This window comes from Suillus clintonianus, assembly GCF_016758775.1.
Source record: "Suillus clintonianus strain FC179 chromosome Unknown DEU56scaffold_75, whole genome shotgun sequence".
NCBI classification, from domain to species: domain Eukaryota; kingdom Fungi; phylum Basidiomycota; class Agaricomycetes; order Boletales; family Suillaceae; genus Suillus; species Suillus clintonianus.
The window spans coordinates 112727-132001 of record NW_024539299.1 but is presented as its reverse complement, the minus strand read 5'-3'; the positions used below and the strand labels follow the sequence as shown (position 1 = coordinate 132001).

The 19275-nt window shown below is 48.3% G+C and overlaps 8 protein-coding genes across 8 annotated transcripts; 3 read left to right on the top strand and 5 right to left on the bottom strand.

The window, feature by feature from the left end:
• Positions 1 to 190: 190 nt before the first annotated feature.
• Positions 191 to 746, bottom strand: DEU56DRAFT_535877 (uncharacterized protein). The gene is made up of 3 exons (XM_041346686.1): positions 691 to 746; positions 440 to 631; positions 191 to 381 (listed from the first exon to the last, which is right to left on the bottom strand). Exon 3 carries the CDS (start codon positions 361 to 363, stop codon positions 214 to 216), a length of 150 nt encoding a protein of 49 aa, XP_041205200.1. The 5' UTR covers positions 364 to 381; positions 440 to 631; positions 691 to 746; the 3' UTR covers positions 191 to 213.
• Positions 747 to 819: 73 nt separating this feature from the next.
• DEU56DRAFT_821651 (calcium-dependent phosphotriesterase) lies at positions 820 to 2879 on the bottom strand. The gene is made up of 6 exons (XM_041354115.1): positions 2301 to 2879; positions 1879 to 2247; positions 1592 to 1827; positions 1381 to 1533; positions 1269 to 1328; positions 820 to 1214 (listed from the first exon to the last, which is right to left on the bottom strand). Exons 1-6 carry the CDS (start codon positions 2382 to 2384, stop codon positions 920 to 922), a joined length of 1197 nt encoding a protein of 398 aa, XP_041205199.1. The 5' UTR covers positions 2385 to 2879; the 3' UTR covers positions 820 to 919.
• Positions 2880 to 4373: 1494 nt separating this feature from the next.
• Positions 4374 to 5966, bottom strand: DEU56DRAFT_862041 (uncharacterized protein). The gene is made up of 6 exons (XM_041355341.1): positions 5880 to 5966; positions 5460 to 5828; positions 5166 to 5401; positions 4955 to 5107; positions 4834 to 4893; positions 4374 to 4778 (listed from the first exon to the last, which is right to left on the bottom strand). The coding sequence occupies exons 1-6, from the start codon at positions 5895 to 5897 to the stop codon at positions 4484 to 4486; spliced, it is 1131 nt and encodes a 376-aa protein (XP_041205198.1). The 5' UTR covers positions 5898 to 5966; the 3' UTR covers positions 4374 to 4483.
• Positions 5967 to 6758: 792 nt separating this feature from the next.
• DEU56DRAFT_535522 (uncharacterized protein) lies at positions 6759 to 8556 on the bottom strand. Its single transcript, XM_041346684.1, has 6 exons — positions 8205 to 8556; positions 7788 to 8156; positions 7502 to 7737; positions 7291 to 7443; positions 7170 to 7229; positions 6759 to 7114 (listed from the first exon to the last, which is right to left on the bottom strand). The coding sequence occupies exons 1-6, from the start codon at positions 8310 to 8312 to the stop codon at positions 6820 to 6822; spliced, it is 1221 nt and encodes a 406-aa protein (XP_041205197.1). The 5' UTR covers positions 8313 to 8556; the 3' UTR covers positions 6759 to 6819.
• Positions 8557 to 9573: 1017 nt separating this feature from the next.
• Positions 9574 to 10067, bottom strand: DEU56DRAFT_862036 (uncharacterized protein; the record flags this gene model as incomplete). Its single annotated transcript, XM_041355340.1, has 1 exon — positions 9574 to 10067. A coding segment is annotated over one exon (231 nt), but the record flags the coding sequence as incomplete, so codon positions are not given.
• A 1571-nt stretch (positions 10068 to 11638) lies between these two features.
• On the top strand, positions 11639 to 13544 carry DEU56DRAFT_821610 (uncharacterized protein). The gene is made up of 6 exons (XM_041354114.1): positions 11639 to 12133; positions 12202 to 12363; positions 12424 to 12484; positions 12538 to 12764; positions 12818 to 13014; positions 13069 to 13544. The coding sequence occupies exons 1-6, from the start codon at positions 12103 to 12105 to the stop codon at positions 13297 to 13299; spliced, it is 909 nt and encodes a 302-aa protein (XP_041205195.1). The 5' UTR covers positions 11639 to 12102; the 3' UTR covers positions 13300 to 13544.
• Positions 13545 to 14199: 655 nt separating this feature from the next.
• DEU56DRAFT_915888 (uncharacterized protein) lies at positions 14200 to 15822 on the top strand (the record flags this gene model as incomplete). Its single annotated transcript, XM_041357795.1, has 6 exons — positions 14200 to 14374; positions 14427 to 14438; positions 14491 to 14890; positions 14949 to 15098; positions 15156 to 15606; positions 15712 to 15822. The coding sequence occupies 6 exons, from the start codon at positions 14200 to 14202 to the stop codon at positions 15820 to 15822; spliced, it is 1299 nt and encodes a 432-aa protein (XP_041205194.1).
• A 738-nt stretch (positions 15823 to 16560) lies between these two features.
• Positions 16561 to 19204, top strand: DEU56DRAFT_821582 (uncharacterized protein). The gene is made up of 12 exons (XM_041354113.1): positions 16561 to 16941; positions 16995 to 17025; positions 17090 to 17149; positions 17204 to 17464; positions 17517 to 17543; positions 17593 to 17685; positions 17737 to 17827; positions 17878 to 18007; positions 18058 to 18259; positions 18309 to 18481; positions 18539 to 18675; positions 18725 to 19204. The coding sequence occupies exons 1-12, from the start codon at positions 16778 to 16780 to the stop codon at positions 18964 to 18966; spliced, it is 1611 nt and encodes a 536-aa protein (XP_041205193.1). The 5' UTR covers positions 16561 to 16777; the 3' UTR covers positions 18967 to 19204.
• Positions 19205 to 19275: the final 71 nt, after the last annotated feature.

The following is a 19275-nucleotide window of genomic DNA, read 5'->3' as shown; positions in this document are numbered from 1 at the left end:
ACCGAGCTTGTGGGTACGCGCGGTTCGTTCCAGGGCAGGCAGCCCCGAAGAATCTTGAAAAGAGTGTACGCCAAAGCTTCAAGGTCGTCTCGTCGGGTCGAAGCTGCCCTTGTACAAATTTTCCAGTACCAAATTGCAAGGATGAAATGAACAACCCAAGCCTCGGCGCACATGTAAAATCGCATAAAGTAAGATAAAATTCCCAAACCATGTTCAAGTTCCTTTTGGGGGCTGACCTCGGGTACGAGCTGCGCGCGGTCCTGACGTGCCAAAATCAATCAAGCGAATGATCTGATGATCTGTAGGACAGAGTAGGATGTTATCTGGCTTTACGTCACGATGAATAAGGCCACGAGAGTGCATGTACCCCAATGCCGAAAGCTGAAATGCAGAAGGTTAGGTTTATAAACTATAAACGATACAGCGAGGGAGTATGCACCACCTGTACAGCCAGCTATCGAATTGGTTTACACCAAAAGGATGGCTGGATGGCCATATAAGGTTCGGAGGACGTGGGTTTCATGTTGCAATATTGTACGTTTGAGCCACAGTGGTGCACGGGACTTCTTGACGGCTACCACTTGACCAGTCGTTTTGTCTTTGGCCTGGAGTTAAGTTATACTACTTAGAACTGTGGTGTAGGGCAACATTAGCCCGAGGTATATGAAGATTAAGGTGCACAGAAAAAACCTATTCCAATGCGTGAATCAAGCTCAAGCACTGAGCCATCCGAGCTTGGTTGAATCATGGTCCTTGAAAATGTTTCCTGCAATAATTAGTGATGCGGACACTCGAGGACAGTTTTGTCTAATCGCAACCTTGAAAGTTATAAGAGTGAATTGAAAATATCACATGCACCTCGCTTGTACGAGGAAATATACATCGAATTTACAACAGGCGTGGCGGTTATACATAAACTTCAAACACCTACAAGCGACATTCCATCAGCTTGGATGTTTGTCAAATACATCGCCGTTTCCGCCAAGATAACGAGACCAGACTTCGTGAAGATCAGCTCGGCCGAGGTGCTGTTTATGAAGAATTTCCCAGTGAGCGCGCCTTCGTCATTCCAGACATTAATCCCGTCGCCGCATCCGGAATAAACATTGCCCTTGGTATCAAGCTGAATGCCATCGGGTCCACCGGCGTCGATGTAGGCGAACACTCTACGGTTCGTGAACGACTGCGTCTTTGGGTCAACATCGAATTCATAGCTTTTAAGTTTGCTTTAGTATCTCATTACCATCACGCTGGGTGGGAAAACTCACATCGTGGACGGAAGGGTCTGATTATTTCCGAGGAAGCCTCCGAAAAGACCCGTGTCGGTGCTAATGCGCTATTCTAAGGATTGATCCAGACGCGAGACAAAACCGAACTTACATGAATGCCTTTTTGCCATCTGGGGAGAATGCAATACCATTCGGGTGCACAAACTGGTCAGCGACAACCCTGACCTCCCCAGTGGACGGATCAAAGCGGTATACTTGTGATGGTAGCATTGGTTCAGGACGGAAACCGTTAAGCCATCCGTAGCTAAGAGAACCAGGTTACTGTTAGCATAGTAATCATCATTTTCCAATCAATTGCTCACGCAGGATCAGTAAAGAACATGATGTCCGTGCCGGGAAGAATTTTTATATCATTGAGCGAGTTGAACTGTCTCCCAAAGAAGTTGTCCAGAATAACGGTGGTGTTGTATGGAGGTTTGGGATTGACGCGTACGATAGAAGGAGGAAGCAAAGCGCGACCCGAGGTGACAAACAGAAGGTCACCCTTGTATGGGCCTGTTCCTCCGTTGACCATTTGGACATTATCAGAGAGGTTGAGCTGAAAGTCAAGGTGGTTAAGCAATGCAATGACCAAGCGGAAGTGACTCACTGTGTGAACCTGGATATTGACATCTCCAGTCGTAGAAGCCAGCGCAATGTCGACTTCTGTCATATTGATCATGCTAACAACGCTATTGTTATACCAGCCGCTGTACCCAAGTGAGCCACCGCCATTGCTTGCAAAAAAGACCAAGTTGAGATCCGCAACGTAGATGGGTGCTTCGTGTGCAAAAGCAAAGCCAGGATTCGAAGCAATTTTGCGAATGGTGGCAGATGGTCCAGTGAGCTCGAGGAACGAAGAGTCAAAGACTTGAATGAACGGGGGTGCAGTGTTGGTGGGGTTAAAGCCAACAGCAGACGAGTTGCGCCACTTTGTGTAGTTGGCCTCCACAACATTGTACTGTAGAGGGTCGATGTACTGCGAGGCAGACGTTTAGATGTAGCACTGCAGAATTACAATTGCCGACGCACCACCGCTCCAGGTGGGGACGCTTTCGTGTACGACACGGCAGCAAGGGCAACAGCCAGAATCATACCCACTGCGGATTTCGTCATTGTCAATGATGAGGTACTTCCCAAGTCTTCTTTCCTGATTTCAGCGACGGTCGGCGGTTCCGATTTTATAGTCTTGACAGACTAAGGAGGGCTCTGAGTGACAGTCCACCGATGCCGCTCGGTCGAAGTCAGATGATGAGTACAGAGTACTCGTGACGCCAACCATTAATTTGTGTTGATGATCTTTTTGATGCCAGCAAAGCAAATATTACGGTATAACACCGCACAAGATCCTACAGCGCCAGGAACTTGAGTCAGTCGGAATGGTACTACATTGGTAGTCTGCCAATCTTGTTGGCGCCGTCGATACCGTGTCGCTTCGCAAATGTCAAACAAATCAAACTCAGTGCGACCATGCCGAACAGCCGAAACATGTCAGACGGCCTGCATTGTGTAAGACTTACATCGGAAATTGCTTCATGAGACCTTGCCATTCGACACTACCAGCTCGAAGTCATAACACACATACTGGAGAAGGAACGACTGTCTTCCTTCTATATGGTCTGGCCTATCGGAATGGAGATTTCGTCTATGTTGCCTGGACCTGTTTCAACTTTGTAGTTTGAGCACGAGGTACGAGAGCGACGTTGGAGACGTCAAATTGAGAAGGGACGATCTGACAGTCTGACTGGTTATTACTGCACAATTGCAATGAGACAAATTGCGTGTCTACCCAGTAGGTGGGCATCACATGACAACATCTCTCAACATCATGTGCACATGAAATGCACAATTGATGGATCAGATTCAATATCGTCAATATTTCCTCCTGTCATCATTTATTCTCACTGGCAACACATGATCAATATTTCCTCCTGATCCTGACTCCTGAGGCCTGAGGTACCGTGCTCAAGGAATTCTGCGTCACTACAGGCCGGGCCGCCAGGTCATTGCATGATTCAATAGACTCTATCTTGTGACCCTCAACGAGTTTGAGGCAAGGGAGGAGCACACTCAACGACTTATACCCGCATCCACCATACGGACCTTGATGCAATGAAATTGTTAGACAAAAGGGCCAAGGTAAGAAGCGCATATCCTGGAATCATGTCGTGTTTTTGACACAGAATGATTCAAACGGCGTCGGACAACCCTCACCTAAAACAAAGGAGTCCCAGGACGACAAAGTGAGATAACCACTGGGATCACTATACATGTGCCTCCGTCACAACCTTTCATGTCCGTGATTGATCTTGCGGCAGAGTTGATGAACCTCGTCAATGATCAGCATATTTGCATTGATCGGTTTGGGACCTTCCACCATTACATCGTTTTCGTGACTCGTTTTGCGAGAGCACCTGGCATAGAGCTTGCTAGCGCTGATCCTGTGCGGCATGGTCAAACATCCACCCGTCTTCGTTCCGCCAGTGTTCTTGTAATCTTTGATATTTGAGACTTTGAAGAGGCCAGTGGACCGTTGGTACTTCGTGAGATACCACCTGCCATTGCTGTCATCGCAGACATTCTTGGCGGCATCATTCTGATCCTGAGATCACGCAGTAACAGGAATGTACTCAACGTGCGATGGATAATGAAGGACAATTCTATAATCGGATTTGAGTCCTGGTCGGGAGGAATCAACAGTCAAGAACTGTCAAGTCAATCGTAGCAATTCCCGGGAAGAAATAATTGTTTGAAGAATTAGAATTTTACCTTCTTTCCATCAATCTGCTCACAAACGCCACGCAGCAAAACGGCTGGTCTCTTCCCGGTCTACCATTGAGATGGGAGGATCGGCACAGCCTGTCAGCGCGGTACTAAACCACGGTAAGGGAAAGCTGTAGCTTGTCAATACACCATGTAGCTGTCGGTCCAGAAACTCGAACAGGACGATCGGCGTACTTTGGCCATCATCGCCATATCATGGTCTCAAAGAGGCCCTGGCTAGACGTCTGTTACCATCCCTTCCACAAATTGAAATCATATGTTATGTTATATGCAAACAACGACACGTACACGAACCAGAGATCTGTGTGCCAGTGTCAAGTGGTGCCGGGACTCCGTAGAGTTCATGCTTATTGTCGGGTGATTGCATGGAAGTGCCACGATGGATCCAGATAATTGTATGTAACATGACCTAGGACGATTGCGCAGCGAATCTACAATGTAGCAAGATCCAATCCCTGAGCTTGAATGTTTGCTAGATATATCACCTCCTCATCCAAAATAACGAGACCGGATTTTGTGAAGATCATCTCAGCTGTGGTGCTGTTAAGATAGAACTTGCCGATTAGCGTCCCCTCGGCGTTCCAGACGTGGGTGCCCTCTCCGCAACCTGAATAGACGTTTCCCATGGTATCAAGTTGTATGCCATCGGGAATACCGGAGTCAGAGTAAGCAAACACTCTGCGGTTCGTGAACGATTGTGTTTGTGGATCAACGTCGAACTGATAGCTATACGTTTTGCTTCAGAATATTATTGTAATCATGATCTATGTAAGAAACTCACATCGTAGCCGGGAGGGTCTGATTCGTTCCGAGGAATCCTCCCAAAATACCAGTGTCGGTGCTGATACGTTATTGTAACTTTATTCGCAGGCCTTACGGCGATACAGGTACTGAAAACTTACACAAATGCAGTTTTGCCGTCGTGAGTGAATGCGATACCATTTGGGTGCACAAATTGGTCAGCGACAACTCTGACCTGCCCAGTGGACGGATCTAAGCGGTATACTTGTGATGGCAGCATTGGTTCAGGACGGAAGCCGAGCATCCACCCGTAGCTGAAGAAGCCAAGGTTTTATTAACATTATAGACACGATGATCACATCAATTGCTCACGTGGGATCAGTGAAGAACATGATGTCCGTGCCAGGGAGAATTTTGATATCATTGAGCGAGTTGAACTGTCTGCCTAAGAAGTTGTCCAGAACAACAGTGGCATTGTAGGGAGGGCTAGGATTGACGCGCACGATCGAAGGAGGAAGCAATGCGCGACCCGAAGTGATGAATAGAAGGTCTCCTTTGTATGGACCTGTCCCCCCGTTTACCATTTGGACGGTGTCCGGAAGGTTGAGCTGCCAGTCGAGATCAATAATATGTACCTAACTGAGCAGGACCCACGGGGCCACACACCGTTTGAATTGGTATGTTAACGTCTCCAGTTGTGGAAGCCAGCGCCATGTCGACTTCTGTCATGTTGATCATGCTAACAACGCTGTTATTATACCAACCGTTGTACCCAAGTGCACCACCATCGTTGCTTGAAAAAAATACTACGTTGAGGTCTGGAATGTAGATGGGTGCTTCATGGGCAAAAGCAAAGCCAGGATTAGAAGTAATTGAGCGGATCGTTGCCGATGGTCCAGTGACCTCGAGGAACGAAGGGTCAAAGACTTGAATGAATGGGGGTGCAGTGGAAGTGGGATTAAAGCCAACAGTGGACAAGTTGCGCCATTCCGTGTAGTTTGCTCCTACAACATTGTACATCAGAGGATTGATGTACTGCGGGGAGATGTTAGGTATAGCATTGCAGAATCACGATCCTCGACACACCACTGCTCCAGGAGGCATGGCAAGGTTAGAGTTACTAGCCGAGGCTTTCGTGCATGACACAAAAGCAAGAGTAACAGCCAAAATCGCGCCCGTTGTTGATGCTGTCATCTTTGATTAAGACCCGTTTCTTGTTTTTGGGGACAGTCGTTGTCGCGCTCTAATGTGGGCTAGAATGCCACAGATTACAGAGGGTCCACGGCAAGTGGGGCTCGAAAGTCACCCTTGTTGCCTATGGAGCTTTTATTGTTCAACAGAACACAATCGCAGGTTTGTCGGCATTTCACGGATGGCCGATTAAAACAGTCATTCGGTTACGGAGAATTGTCCTAGGCTGTCGCATGACCGCCAGTTGTTTGGATGAGGACGAAGAAGACGCAGAATCGCCGTACTTTCTTGTCACCGACTTGGCAGTGGGAAGGCCAAAGGTTACGGGCCGCCTGTTTCCGGCTCACGTGATCTAGATGTGACGAAACGAGTAACGCATAAAGGTGATTTGGAGGCGGAACAATCTGGCAGGGATGCTCTCCGAGCTGCTGTGTTTGCAAAGACCATATCTCCACGAAAACTCCACATTTTTCTATAAATAAAAGTTGGATTTTGCTTAGTGACGTGCTCTATATATATATATAATGGTGTAGTATTTCATGCATTTAAATGTGTGACCTGTGACACACCTAAAATTTTGTCACCACCGCTTTCGCATGAGCATTGAGGTCTACCTTTTATGTGTCTGTGCCTGTATGTCCATCTGTCCGCACTGTGAGCTATTACTGTACGAAACAATCTAAAATAGCATATTGTCTGTGGGGAAATTTCTAGTTTGCTGATGAGTCTGTGGAGTTCATGTACCTGATTCTTATTGTCGGCGGGTTGCACGGAAGTGCCACGATGGATTTAGATATTTGTATGTAACATGACCTAGGGCGATTGCGCAGCGCATCTACAATGTAGCAAGATTCAATCCCTGAGCTTGGATGTTTGCTAGATATATAGTCTCCTCATCCAAAATAACGAGACCGGACTTTGTGAAGATCATCTCAGCTGTGGTGCTGTTAAGATAGAACTTCCCAATTAGCGTCCCCTCGGCGTTCCAGACGTGGGTGCCCTCTCCGCAACCTGAATAAACGTTTCCCATTGTGTCAAGCTGAATGCCATCCGGTGAACCGGACTCAGAGTAGGCGAACACTCTGCGGTTCGTGAACGCCTGCGTCTGTGGATCAACATCGAACTGGTAGCTATACGTTTTGCTTCAAAATGTTGTTGCAGTCACGATCGATGTGAATAACTCACATCGTGGCCGGGAAGGTTTGATTCGTTCCGAGGAAGCCTCCAGAGATGCCAGTGTCGGTGCTAATATGTTATTTTAACCTTATGTGTGGACCGAAAGGTGATACAAGTACTGAAAACTTACACAAATGCACTTTTTCCATCGTGGGTGAATGCGATACCATTCGGATGTACAAACTGGTCAGCGACAACTCTGACCTGCCCAGTGGACGGATCAAAGCGGTAAACTTGTAATGGTAGCATTGGTTCAGGACGGAAACCGTTAAGCCACCCGTAGCTGAAGGAGCCAAGGTTTTATTAACATTGTAGACACGATGATCACATCAATTGCTCACGTGGGATCAGTGAAGAACATGATGTCCGTGCCAGGGAGAATTTTGATATCATTGAGCGAGTTGAACTGTCTGCCTAAGAAGTTGTCCAGAACAACAGTAGCATTGTAGGGAGGGCTAGGATTGACGCGCACGATAGAAGAAGGAAGCAAAGCGCGACCCGAGGTGACGAACAGAAGGTCTCCTTTGTATGGACCTGTCCCCCCGTTTACCATTTGGACAGTGTCCGGAAGGTTGAGCTGCCAGTCGAGATCAATGATATGTGCCTAACTGAGCGGAACCCACACACCGTTTGAATTGGTATGTTAACGTCTCCCGTTGTGGAAGCCAGCGCCATGTCGACTTCTGTCATGTTGATCATGCTAACAACGCTGTTGTTATACCAACCGTTGTACCCGAGTGGACCACCATCGTTGCTTGAAAAAAATACTACGTTGAGGTCTGGAACGTAGATGGGTGCTTCATGGGCAAATGCAAATCCAGGATTAGAAGTAATTGAGCGAATAGTTGCCGATGGTCCGGTAACCTCGAGGAACGAAGGGTCAAAGACTTGAATGAATGGGGGTGCAGTGGAAGTGGGATTAAAGCCAACAGTGGACAAGTTGCGCCATTCCGTGTAGTTTGCTCCTACAACATTGTACATCAGAGGATCAATGTACTGCGAGAAGTTAGGTATAGCACTGCAGAATCACGATCCTCGACACACCACTGCTCCAGGAGGCACGGCAAGGTTAGAGTTACTAGCCGAGGCTTTCGCGCATGACACAAAAGCCAGAGTAAAAGCCAAAATCGCGCCCGTTGTTGATGCTGTCATCTGTGATCAAGACCCGTTTCTTGTTTTGGGGGACGGGCGTTGTCGCGCTCTAATGTGAGCTAGAATGTCACAGGTTACAGAGGGTCCACGGCAAGTGGGGCTCAAAAGTCACCCTTGTTGCCTATGGAGCTTTTATTATTCAACAGAACACAATCGCAGGTTTGTCGGCATTTCACGGATGGCCGATTAAAACAGTCATTCGGTTACGGAGAACTGTCCTAGGCTGTCGCATGACCGCCAGTTGTATGGATGAAGACGAAGAAGACGCAGGATAGCCGTACTTATAAACATTCTTGTCGCCGACTTGGGAAGACCAGAGGTACGGGCCGCAAGTTCCCGGCTCACATGGCCTCGAAGTGACGAAACGAGGGACATAAAAGGCGTTCTCTGCACCGATTTGGAGGCGGAATAATCTGGCAGGACGCACAAGGAATCGTGCCTTCAGCCACAATTAACTCTGAGTTTCTGAGCTGCTGCAGAGGACTGCAATGGACTGCAGGGCCACGACGTTTCGTGCTTCCTGGGTCCTCACGTGTCATCCGATGGGAGTAAGACATTGTAGTAGACGCACTCAGGGTGATAACAGCACCGCGGTCGTCGCGCACCATTGTCTTCGTACGAGCGGGGAACCAGGTGCTCGTCACCGTAACGTTCAAAATAAAGACGGACCGCTCAAAGCACACCTTGAGGATAAGTCCGAAGTCAAGTGATCTCCTGCAGGGATATTTCTATGACACCTGTGTGAATACGGGGGAATCTTTGAATGAGTGCGGACTCGTCCGAGGGTTCAATCTTCGCAGAGCCAGAGCAGCCGAGCTATTAAGTAGGCTGTTCAATCTAAGTATTCAGTACTCAGCTCTTCGACTTGGCTGAACTGCTCACCTTGTTGCAAACAAGCAAGTGAATGAAAATCGTTCTTCGCAAATACCAGTAGTGGCATCCAGTCTCAACGTTTTGAAATGCCGACAGGTGACAGTGGTACTAATACTAGTACTCAGGTTGGTGGCAATCTGGCGCCAATTACTGCTTATGCCCATTGCCAGGTCCATGGTAGAGTTAACGAGTTGGCAAAATTACTTCAAGAGACCAACAACACTTATGACTACCGGGGGCGTACTTCTTGAAGTCTTCTTCCGCTGGCGCTGTTCGACGCGACAGTGAATTGACGTGGTTGTGGACGTACAAACCTACAGAGACGCCTCTTCTAATGCTCGCGAAGAGTGCAGCTCCCAAGTGGGCGAGGGTTATGGGGGTTTGAGGTGCTCCTGGAGCAGGGCTATGTGCAATTTGAAACATGGACGGGACGTAGATGCCCGAAGCATGTCGTGTCGAAGAGTGTGTTGGAGAAATATTTCGCAGGCCTAGGCGGATCTCAGTCTGTGTTTGGATGTTAAAAGTCGCTGACATGTGAGCTTGATATGAATATTTGTTGTATAATCTAATGGATAACCATGAGATCTATTGGTGTATTTCCAAGACAGTTGTCTCACTATGCTATGTACTATGTAGTAGTAGTCTGTTGTCCTAGTCGTTGTAATCAATACCCGAGCCAAGCTCCTCGCGCTTGTCATAAGCAATGCCCGACCCAAGCTCCTCCCGCTTGTCGTAAGCAATACCCGAGCCAAGCTCCTCGCGCTTGTCGTAAGCAATGCCCGACCCAAGCTCCTCCCGCTTGTCGTAAGCAATCCCCGACCCAAGCTCCTCCCGCTTGTCGTAAGCAATGCCCGACCCAAGCTCCTCCCGCTTGTCGTAAGCAATCCCCGACCCGAGCTCCTCCCGCTTGTCGTAAGCAATCCCCGACCCGAGCTCCTCCCGCTTGTCGTAAGCAATCCCCGACCCGAGCTCCTCCCGCTTGTCGTAGGCAATCCCCGACCCGAGCTCCTCCCGCTTGTCGTAGGCAATCCCCGACCCAAGCTCCTCGCGCTTCTTGTTGATACCTGATGCAAAAGAGTTGATGCGTAAATGAATATATGGCAGGTCAATGTGTCCCACCTTCAGCAATAACAGGGCCATCGCGTGTAGTGTCGTACGAGAGATAAGTCACGGGGTTGGTCTCAAGCTCGTTGGGTTTCCTACCTTCTATCAGGAGATCACGTTGAAAGTTCGTGTCTCGTTTGGCTGAGTGATACATTGAGGCATCTGAGTAACTATGATAATGTTGATGATCATGAATGCTCACCGGAAAGTTTGTCAATCGACATGCTAAATGGCGTGGGTGACGCTGCAGCGAGAATGACGAAAGACATAAGCGCGCTAAAGAGCACAGAAAGCTGCATGTTTAGAGGCAAGAGAAGAGAAGTGACTACTTTGTCAATGTACTACACTGGAAATTCGGAGGACTCTTTATACGTTCTGACAAGTCTCAAGTCCGCTCGATTTCCACAGACGACACGACTGCATATCTGTTCAGATCGGGGCCAGCGGACCCTCAGCCAGGAATTGTGGAGAGCTTCAAGGCGTGGCACCGCTACGATACAGCAACGTCTGACTTGGGAGCTCAGAACCAGGGCCAATGAACAGGTTTAAGAAAGCAGCCGTGATAAGTTGCGTGGCAGTTGCCCAATCACTGGTACAGTGTGCGAGTAGCTGCCACGTCAGTTATGCATGAGCAGCTGCGGCTTATCGTTTAGGTGATTTGAGTGCACACCTGGCGGAAGGATACTTCGTTCAAAAATGATGACATGCCACAGCAAGTGAAGGTCAAGTCTCTCCGCCTTGCCGGAGCGCTAGAGGCGAACATAAGGCATGTGCGACAAGTCCCCGAGCAAAACACTTGGGATGACATGAGTGATTTTGAGATTCATCGGAGCACCACGTCGGCCATGCGTTCGAGAGCAGCAGGATATGCACAAGCGCCTCGTTTTACGGCAAGGTCAGATGCGTCGGGCGGCCCGAGTAGCAAGGAAAAAGATACAAAAAGCCCTCTCGAAAATTTCGCGACGAAGTAGCCACTCAGCTCACAACCCTTTGCAGCTTTCTCTTCTCTTCAGCGCACTCACGTCCATCGTCAGTCATTCCGCTGCGTACCCTATGCCAGGAGCCATCTGAATCATAACACGATGCTGTGAGTATTCGTGACTGCCAGCAGCACTGTCTTTTACCGAGATTAGTCGCAGATAACCAAGATGAGCTTGACACGAACAGGCTCATTGCCTTGGTACGGGGAGTACTACAGGAGATAATCATCATCCTGCTAATCTCCCTATGTAGACAAATAGGTTGCTTCTACACACATTATCATCCTGTTCAGAAAAAAATTGATGATAGGAATATTATTATGCCCATGGGCAGAAGAAGCTCACGAAAAGGCACTAGTGCACTTAATGATGGATCATTGGTGGGTCCTATCCTAAAGGCTGAACTATGTAAGTGATCATTAATCGTGTGGGTTGATGTGCCTTGGTTGTCGACTCGTTGACCGGGGTTGACCTTCAATACCTGTTGGGAGCGTGAGAATATCACCGTCTAAACTGAAGTCACCTGATCACTTGTGTTCATACTCCGTCAACCCGGGCAATGAGCGGCAGCTGTACGTACCGTTACTAAGTTGCCGATCATCGTGGCCGGCCGGTCTGATTTAGCCTGATTTCATCCTGCCCAGCCTGGGCCCTGGGCTCTGGAACGTTTTCAAATTAATGAAGACCAAACCCGAACAGCAAACCGATACGCGTCAACCCTGCAGGGATTCCGCGAACACGGACAACATCACTACACACCTCTCTGCACCGGGGTGCACCCTCAGTAGCGCTCGGTGCTTTCTTGTTTTGAGGGATCACCATCTCCGAAAAGGATGGCGATGTCCTGGATAGTACAGATGAAGGGTAAGTCGGCCAACTATTGACACTCACTTTCTCGTCAGGACTCAGGATTGTGTCTTACACCAACTTAGCGGTGACCACCGTTGTGCAGGGGATGGCACTCGGGCTTACAGTTTTCCGTGTCTGGTTCCGAATACAAATAAGAAGATTCTGGTGGGAGGACGCATGGGCTGCCGCTGCTGGATTGCTTGGGGTAGTGTACCTGATTAGTTCCTGGGTTAACCTGTGCTCTGGTGCGTACTTCGTTTGTCGACATCCCAACTATGCCACTAATGTGAATGGACTTGAAATAGAAGGGAGGTCATCTGTAATTTCATTTTGGATATCATCGTTCGCATTCCCCTGCGTAAATTGGTAAGGTCCGGTCCATCCTTCAATCTGATTCAAGGAAACAAACAGATCTGAAGGTCTGCACGTATGAGCATACTGCTTTCCATTGCGCGAGTTGCGCGACCCACGCTGTGGCTTTTTCGCCTGTCCTTGGGCTTCGTAATTCTCTTCTTCTCGATGTGGGCAGGGTTTATTGTGCACAAGGCACGGAATTGTAGATCGAACCGCAGTTGGTACCATGAAATGGGCCAGAGAGGTCCACATTGTCATATGGACCATTCGACGGCGGTCCACCAACTCGCAAGTGGGCATCTAACCAACTTCCTCTGTGTCATACTCACGGTTCTATTGAATCAGCTAATTGTGTCGCTGACGGTATCCTTGTGGTCTTTCCCCTCCGATTGCTCTGGAATGTCAACCTGCCCACTCGACAGCGACGAATGATTCTGGCAATATTCTCGTCTAGCATCATCACGACAATGTTCTCCCTGTTCCATGTTACCACCCAGTTTTTGTCACTCACAGAAGTCGAGATAATTGCGGTGAATTTGGAGGTGGAGTCTCGTCTCTACTCTCATTACTCCAAATGTTTACGTTCCTGTGTTCAGACATCGTCCTCCCTGATAGTTTGCAACCTGCTAGTGATTGTGACATATGCATACCGCGCAGTTAATCGTAAAACCGACACCGATCCAGAAGATGATGACTACACCACCCCGACTCTAGTCGCCCCAATATCACAACGGCTCACAACCAGTGACATTGCCCCATCTCAGCGGTTTACCACCATTGACCTCAGCGCATTCGATGAAACTTCCGCTTCTGACAGCCACCTCTGAGGTAACAATCTTAGTGTTTCGAAAGTGCACATACTGCCTATACTGTATACATATATGAAACTGATCCATCACATTGTCGTGCTTCAGTGTTGGTTTCAACTTGACATTGCGTATAATCATTTCAATCAAACTATGGAGGGAGTACAGGACATATGTAGTGGCTACCATATAATGTGAGAAGTGAGACAATTAGCACATCATATATAATCTGGCATTTACGGACGATCTGGTATCGGACCCAAAGGGTAGCTATGTATACGGTGGCGCTTTCCGACGCCTCTTGTTCTTTGCCTACGTTATCGCCGAGACTCTGAAACGGACCACACTAGGCTCTACTAGGCTGCACATCGCCGACATTCTAGCTCTTGACGGCACAACCCGATACATTCTCCACAGGACTCAAGTTTCACGTTGGTTCGCCGTTTCCGATGGTACCGGGAAGGAAGAAAATCTAAGCGTTGGGGCATGAGGCTAAGTGACGGGAACATGGGACAGCTTGAAGTCCTCATCTGGTGGAAAACCTGTGCGTGAGTGCCCATTTACGAGACTGTTGTGAAGGTAATGAAATGTCTCATTGTCTCGGGTCGGCAATGATCAGGCTCATAGAAAATAAGACTCTAAGTTTTCACAAGGTTTACTGCCTTTGTCTTCCACGTTTTGAGTTACATTCTGCACGGAATCTTTCACGCGACATTCGTCCGCTAATTTTTACTGCCCGATCAGCCCACCCATGTCATGTTTCAACGGCACATATAATGCGGAGGAAAAACCTTATGGACTAATGTCCCACCGTCGCAGGGTGATACTACATAAGCCTAGTAACGAGTTCGACATCCTTCTGTTCTTCTTGGACGCGTCTTCTTCTATTCGCATTTCTGGTGGTGACGACCGCGGTTTAATATGCAGTTCATAAAGAACTTGACGCATGGGTTTCCGACCATTACTGGCATACGTTGGTTCAACCTTTCTGTTCTTGTTATCACACCGGCCCTTTCCCTGTATGGCTTGTTATATGTTCCCATCCTTCGCAAGACTGTCATTTGCACCACCCTCTATTACATCTACTCCATGCTTGGTAGGTACTTGGTAATAGTCACTTCTTCTGATTGCTGAATTTGCTTCTCCAGGTATCACTGCTGGTGAGTGGTAAAAGTATTTTCAACTAGACATCATCAGAACGTGTTGCTCCAGGATACCACCGCCTTTGGTCGCACAGGTCGTATAATGCATCGTTCCCTTTGCAGGTATTCCTCATCCTTGCGGGGGCCAGTGCAGTGCAAGGCTCGTGTTATTGGTGGGCACGCCGACACCGTTCTCACCACAGACATACCGACACGGACTTTGACCCTTACAACTCGGAACGTGGCCTCCTCTGGACTCACATCGGATGGATCATTTTCGAGTCAGACTTGAAAGCGGGGCCAGCTGATATTTCTGACTTGCGTAAGGACCCTCTCGTACAATGGCAGCACAGGTGGTACTTTGTCATCCTGACTATTTTCGGCTATTTGCTTCCGATGGTCATTCCTGGTGTGTTGTGGGGAGACTGGAAAGGCGGATTCTTTTTCGTCGGTGCCCTTCGCATGACTACGTGCCATCACGTGAGTTTCATGTTGTTCATCAAAGGCAAAACTTGAACTTCATCTTAGAGCGTTTTTTTGCATCAACTCCATTGCTCATTATCTCGGCAGCACGCCGTACGATGACAAGCAGTCGCCGCGCGACCACCTTCTATCCGCTATCCTTACGATGGGCGAAGGGTACCATAATTTCCACCATCAATTCCCTATGGACTACAGGTAGCAGTTGCCATCCATTGCAATGTTCCCGGTTTTTATTTACGAGTCCGGCACTAGGAATGCATTCCGATGGTACCAGTATGACCCTACCAAATGGTTCATCGCTATGTGCCATTACCTCGGTTTCGCTTCCCATCTCCGCATTTTCCCTAGCAACGAAATCGAAAAGGGCGCACTCACGATGAAGCTCAAGGCTCTCAAGGATCTTCAGGACTCAATCGAATGGCCTGTGTCCCCGCAGGAATTACCCGTGGTAACGTGGGAAACATGTGAGCCAACGCTATTCTGCCCCAAGGATTTTTCTGAGCGACTACAAACTTCATTGTCGATAGTTCAGGAAGAGTCCCGGTCTCGTACTCTTCTCCTCATCTCAGGTTTTATTCACGACGCGTCCTTTTTCCTCGATGGCCATCCGGGAGGACCCGCTCTGCTCACACGAAACTCTGGGAATGACATGACCGCCTCCTTTTTCGGCGGCGTCTATGCCCACTCTCACGCGGCGCATAACGTGCGTAGAATGACCCTGTTCGCTTATCTAACGATGCTAATGATCGACTCTGATCTTCGTCGGCTCCCTTCACTGACCACTGTACACACATACTCTATTACATAGCTCCTGGCTATGATGCGCGTGGGCATCCTTGCGGGTGGTGTAGAAGCACCAGCAGAGCATGCCATCCCGCCCAGTCAGCGACTCGTTATCCGCACTAATGCCTCTTATTAATGATCCAGCTACGCTACTTGACACAACGGTCTCGCGTGTGTCCGGTTCATTAGACAATCCGCTTGTGTATCAATGTGATCCTTCAGCCCAAAACCTACGAGTATCTACAGTATAAATATTTCAAATTTGTAGCTTCTATCACAGTTTTTCGACCCACTAGATGATTCTATGCTCTCTTCCACTCCGTTACTTTACGTTTCTTGCCTTCCCTTCTGTACGTAGTCTCGGTTACTTGGCGACCCCACATCCACAGGGGATGTCCGGTTTATGTGCGTTGCATTTCGGTCTACATAACATCACAACTTACTGACAACCAGCATGTAATTTGAGTTACAATTCAACATCACAGGGATTGCTGGTCCAATGTTGGATGACTGTTGTGCACCAAAACATCATGCCATGATCATCAACGGCGCTCGATGCAATAATGCCACCCCATCAGACTGTGGTGCGCGGGATGAAATTGGTGTCACTCAGTGTCCTTTATTCTAGCAACGGTGTAAGTGACGTTTGTGATTTCTGCCTGTCCGAAATGGACAAATTTTTTAGCGTTGCCCGTGGTATTCAACCATTTATCGCAGAGCTGAGCAGATCAAAGTAACGAGGATCAATCAAGATAAACAATGCAATAACCTAGAAGACTGCATACGCACGCAAGGAATGTCTCATTGACGCGCTGGGGAAGAAGTTAGCTAGCCTTTTATCGGATGGAGCCGCGAGCGCATGAGCAGGCGCAATGGTCAAAATTTTGCCACCGATCGTGTATGTAATGAACGCTTCAGACGCCTCGTGTCGACGATCGGATCTGGTTTAAATCTGCGCAAACCTGTCAGTTGACTTCTACCTTGATCTAGACTTCATCCTTCATACTGCCTCTACCAACTAAATCCTGACCTGCATCGACGGCATCACACGTCAGCTAATTGAAGCTTTGCTTTCTTCTTGCTTTTCAAACATGTCAGAACCGATAGGAGTACAGCTCAAGAACGAAGGCAATGAGTTATTCAGGAAGCAGGACTTCGTAGGGGCACTTGCGAAATACACCGAGGCTATTGCTCTGGATGACAAGAACGCTATTCTATACGCGAATCGTGCTGCTTGCAATCATGGGTTGAACAGGTGAGTTCTACTTATATTGAGTTGCGGTACAAATAAACACGATCTTTAAATAGATACCTAGATGCTGTCGGTGACGCGAAGATGGTACCGATGCCAGTTGTCGTATAAATGGACCTCAAAAATATTAACGCGTGCATCTGATTCTTAGGCTACAGAGATTGATCCGAGCTATGCCAAGGGGTGGTCACGACTGGCAGCATCTCAAGATGTGAGTCATCGTGCTCTCCCATCCGAGTCTAACCTGATCTCACACCCCGCGTAGGCCCTTGCAGACTGGGGGCGAAGCACTGAAGCGTGGCAGAAGGCTCTGAACGCACTCCCCAAAACCAACCTCTCTCCCGCGGAGCAGCGGCAGAAAGATCAGTATACTGCCGGTATGAATGCAGCCCAAGCGCGAAGCAAGGTTCCTAGAGACCCACCTCTTGCTCATTTCAAGGCCGACAATGGCAAGCTTCCTTGGCAAGTGGCGACAGAGATGCTCCCTGAACTCCGGCAAGGGGGTCTCGAAAAAGTCTCCAGCAGTGTGAGCTTCACTGTTTTGTTGTATACAATCGCTCCATGTTCCTTTCTGGCAGGCTTGGGTGATCGCATATGCGTACGAGGTAATCTCCGCGACTTCCTATGTGATCAGGGCCAATTGACATGTACTAGGAATTTATGCAAGGGATAGGGTTTATGAATGACTTGAAAAAAGTGGCTCACCCTCAAGCCCCAGGAGGATTTGCCTATGGCGGAAATTTGCAGGTGAGTTCAAGCTGCTTCCTTCCGCTGGTAATATTATAATAACACGCACAGGCCTTGACGTATCTGACCAATGGATTGATGCGTGACGAACGCGCATTCCATATCGGTCAAAACGATTGGATTACCAAGTACAATCAACAAGGTATTATATCTTCACGCTCACATGAAGAAAATGCACTGACTGAGGTTCAGTCACATTCGAAGCTACGGCTCGCCGAGCCTGGCACTCTGACGGGCTCGAAACTATCAAGGAACAGGCACAAAAACGCCTGAAGGAAAAGGGTTGGAATGATGTGCGCCCTGCTTTGTCCGTGACTGTTCGGTGCGTTGTATGAGCTTCGTGTTGCAATGTTCATTGATCGTCAAGTGCAGTGCTTGGATAATGAGAGGCACGTTAGACAGCCATTTAAGAAATGAACCTCAAGCAGGTATTCAGTATTTGAAACGAACCATCGACTTGCTTGAATGGGGACGAAGTGTTTGGAAGAATGTTATCAAGACAGATCGTGGAATGATTTTCGAGGATACGTTTTTGCGAGGCGTGCGTAGCATGCACCTCAAGATGTTCATGGACGTGAGTTGCGAGTCATGTTTCTTTGAGTGCTGAGTTAATCGCATGGCAGGCTTACGGCACCGATCCTGGCTTGGAATCCAAGTTCCCCCTTGAACATCTGAAGGAAGAAGCTGAGGACCTCCTTAAAGACATCGAGATAGCTCTAAAGAATCCTAGTAAGGAGGAAGTTGACCCCGGCTTCGTGTCGTCTTTTTGCATCTATCCTGGTGGAATTGCCTACTCGTATGCCTCTGTTTCCCTGCACTTGCGGTCCTTGCTCATTGTTCCCTTGCTTTGCAGGATGATTGGATTCTATCACGCACAGACAGCTCGGTACAGCAATGACCTTATGGTGTGTATGTTTAGCTTTGTGAACGGGGCAAAGGCGTACATGCAGGCAGCTAGAGCATACCCTGAGGATGACGAATATCATGCATGTAAGTGGACAACACAGACTCGTGCGGCCATTTTACGAGTGTTTCCCAGGGTACATGAGTTGTGCCATGGATTGTATGCGGAATGCTGGTGTCTCTATTCGCGACTTCAATGAAGTTGCCATTGATTTACGGAGATCCGTGCCCAAGATGATGAAAATATGGGCGGTCTCTGCTCTGCAGCAAGGTGGACGAGATGAGAAAATACAAGCAAACTTGCGCAGCGCAGAAAATATAATGAAGCGTGTGGACGAAGGAAAGTTGACGCTGGAAGATCCTGTGCCTTTGGAATGATTATTGTGATTCACGCATTCTCAGTAGTACATGATAAATGCTTGTGTAATCGAATGATCTTAAGTGTGCTTTTACGCATGTCGACGAGGTGACTAGACCGTACCGGTATCGAGTTTATTTGAACATGCGACAGTATATTGTACACCCATCTAGGTGACATCTTTGGCATGTAGTAACACGCGTCAATTACTGGCATCCACCAAAAGGTACGTTGGCAAGACCTACCGTTGTGATCTAGGCAGGGCAGGAACCAGAGCAAAACCTGAGTTACACAGTCCGATATGCTGTGACAACACGGTGTGACGTCGG

Excerpts from the sequence above, each read along its gene's own strand:
- DEU56DRAFT_535877 (XM_041346686.1), bottom strand. The coding sequence starts at position 363 with ATGCACTCTCGTGGCCTTATTCATCGTGACGTAAAGCCAGATAACATC.
- DEU56DRAFT_821651 (XM_041354115.1), bottom strand. The coding sequence starts at position 2,384 with ATGACGAAATCCGCAGTGGGTATGATTCTGGCTGTTGCCCTTGCTGCC. Across the intron at positions 1,329-1,380 it reads GATGGCAAAAAGGCATTCAT|CACCGACACGGGTCTTTTCG; the intron begins GTAAGTTCGGTT and ends ATAGCGCATTAG. Across the intron at positions 1,215-1,268 it reads CAGACCCTTCCGTCCACGAT|CTATGAATTCGATGTTGACC; the intron begins GTGAGTTTTCCC and ends CAAACTTAAAAG.
- DEU56DRAFT_862041 (XM_041355341.1), bottom strand. Across the intron at positions 4,894-4,954 it reads GACGGCAAAACTGCATTTGT|CACCGACACTGGTATTTTGG; the intron begins GTAAGTTTTCAG and ends ATAACGTATCAG. Across the intron at positions 4,779-4,833 it reads CAGACCCTCCCGGCTACGAT|CTATCAGTTCGACGTTGATC; the intron begins GTGAGTTTCTTA and ends CAAAACGTATAG.
- DEU56DRAFT_535522 (XM_041346684.1), bottom strand. The coding sequence starts at position 8,312 with ATGACAGCATCAACAACGGGCGCGATTTTGGCTTTTACTCTGGCTTTT. Across the intron at positions 7,738-7,787 it reads TTAACATACCAATTCAAACG|CTCAACCTTCCGGACACTGT; the intron begins GTGTGTGGGTTC and ends CTCGACTGGCAG. Across the intron at positions 7,444-7,501 it reads ATGTTCTTCACTGATCCCAC|CTACGGGTGGCTTAACGGTT; the intron begins GTGAGCAATTGA and ends TGGCTCCTTCAG.
- DEU56DRAFT_821610 (XM_041354114.1), top strand. The coding sequence starts at position 12,103 with ATGGCGATGTCCTGGATAGTACAGATGAAGG. Across the intron at positions 12,134-12,201 it reads CTGGATAGTACAGATGAAGG|CGGTGACCACCGTTGTGCAG; the intron begins GTAAGTCGGCCA and ends ACACCAACTTAG. Across the intron at positions 12,364-12,423 it reads CTGGGTTAACCTGTGCTCTG|AAGGGAGGTCATCTGTAATT; the intron begins GTGCGTACTTCG and ends GACTTGAAATAG.
- DEU56DRAFT_821582 (XM_041354113.1), top strand. The coding sequence starts at position 16,778 with ATGTCAGAACCGATAGGAGTACAGCTCAAGAACGAAGGCAATGAGTTA. Across the intron at positions 16,942-16,994 it reads TGCAATCATGGGTTGAACAG|ATACCTAGATGCTGTCGGTG; the intron begins GTGAGTTCTACT and ends ATCTTTAAATAG. Across the intron at positions 17,828-17,877 it reads TACCAAGTACAATCAACAAG|TCACATTCGAAGCTACGGCT; the intron begins GTATTATATCTT and ends ACTGAGGTTCAG.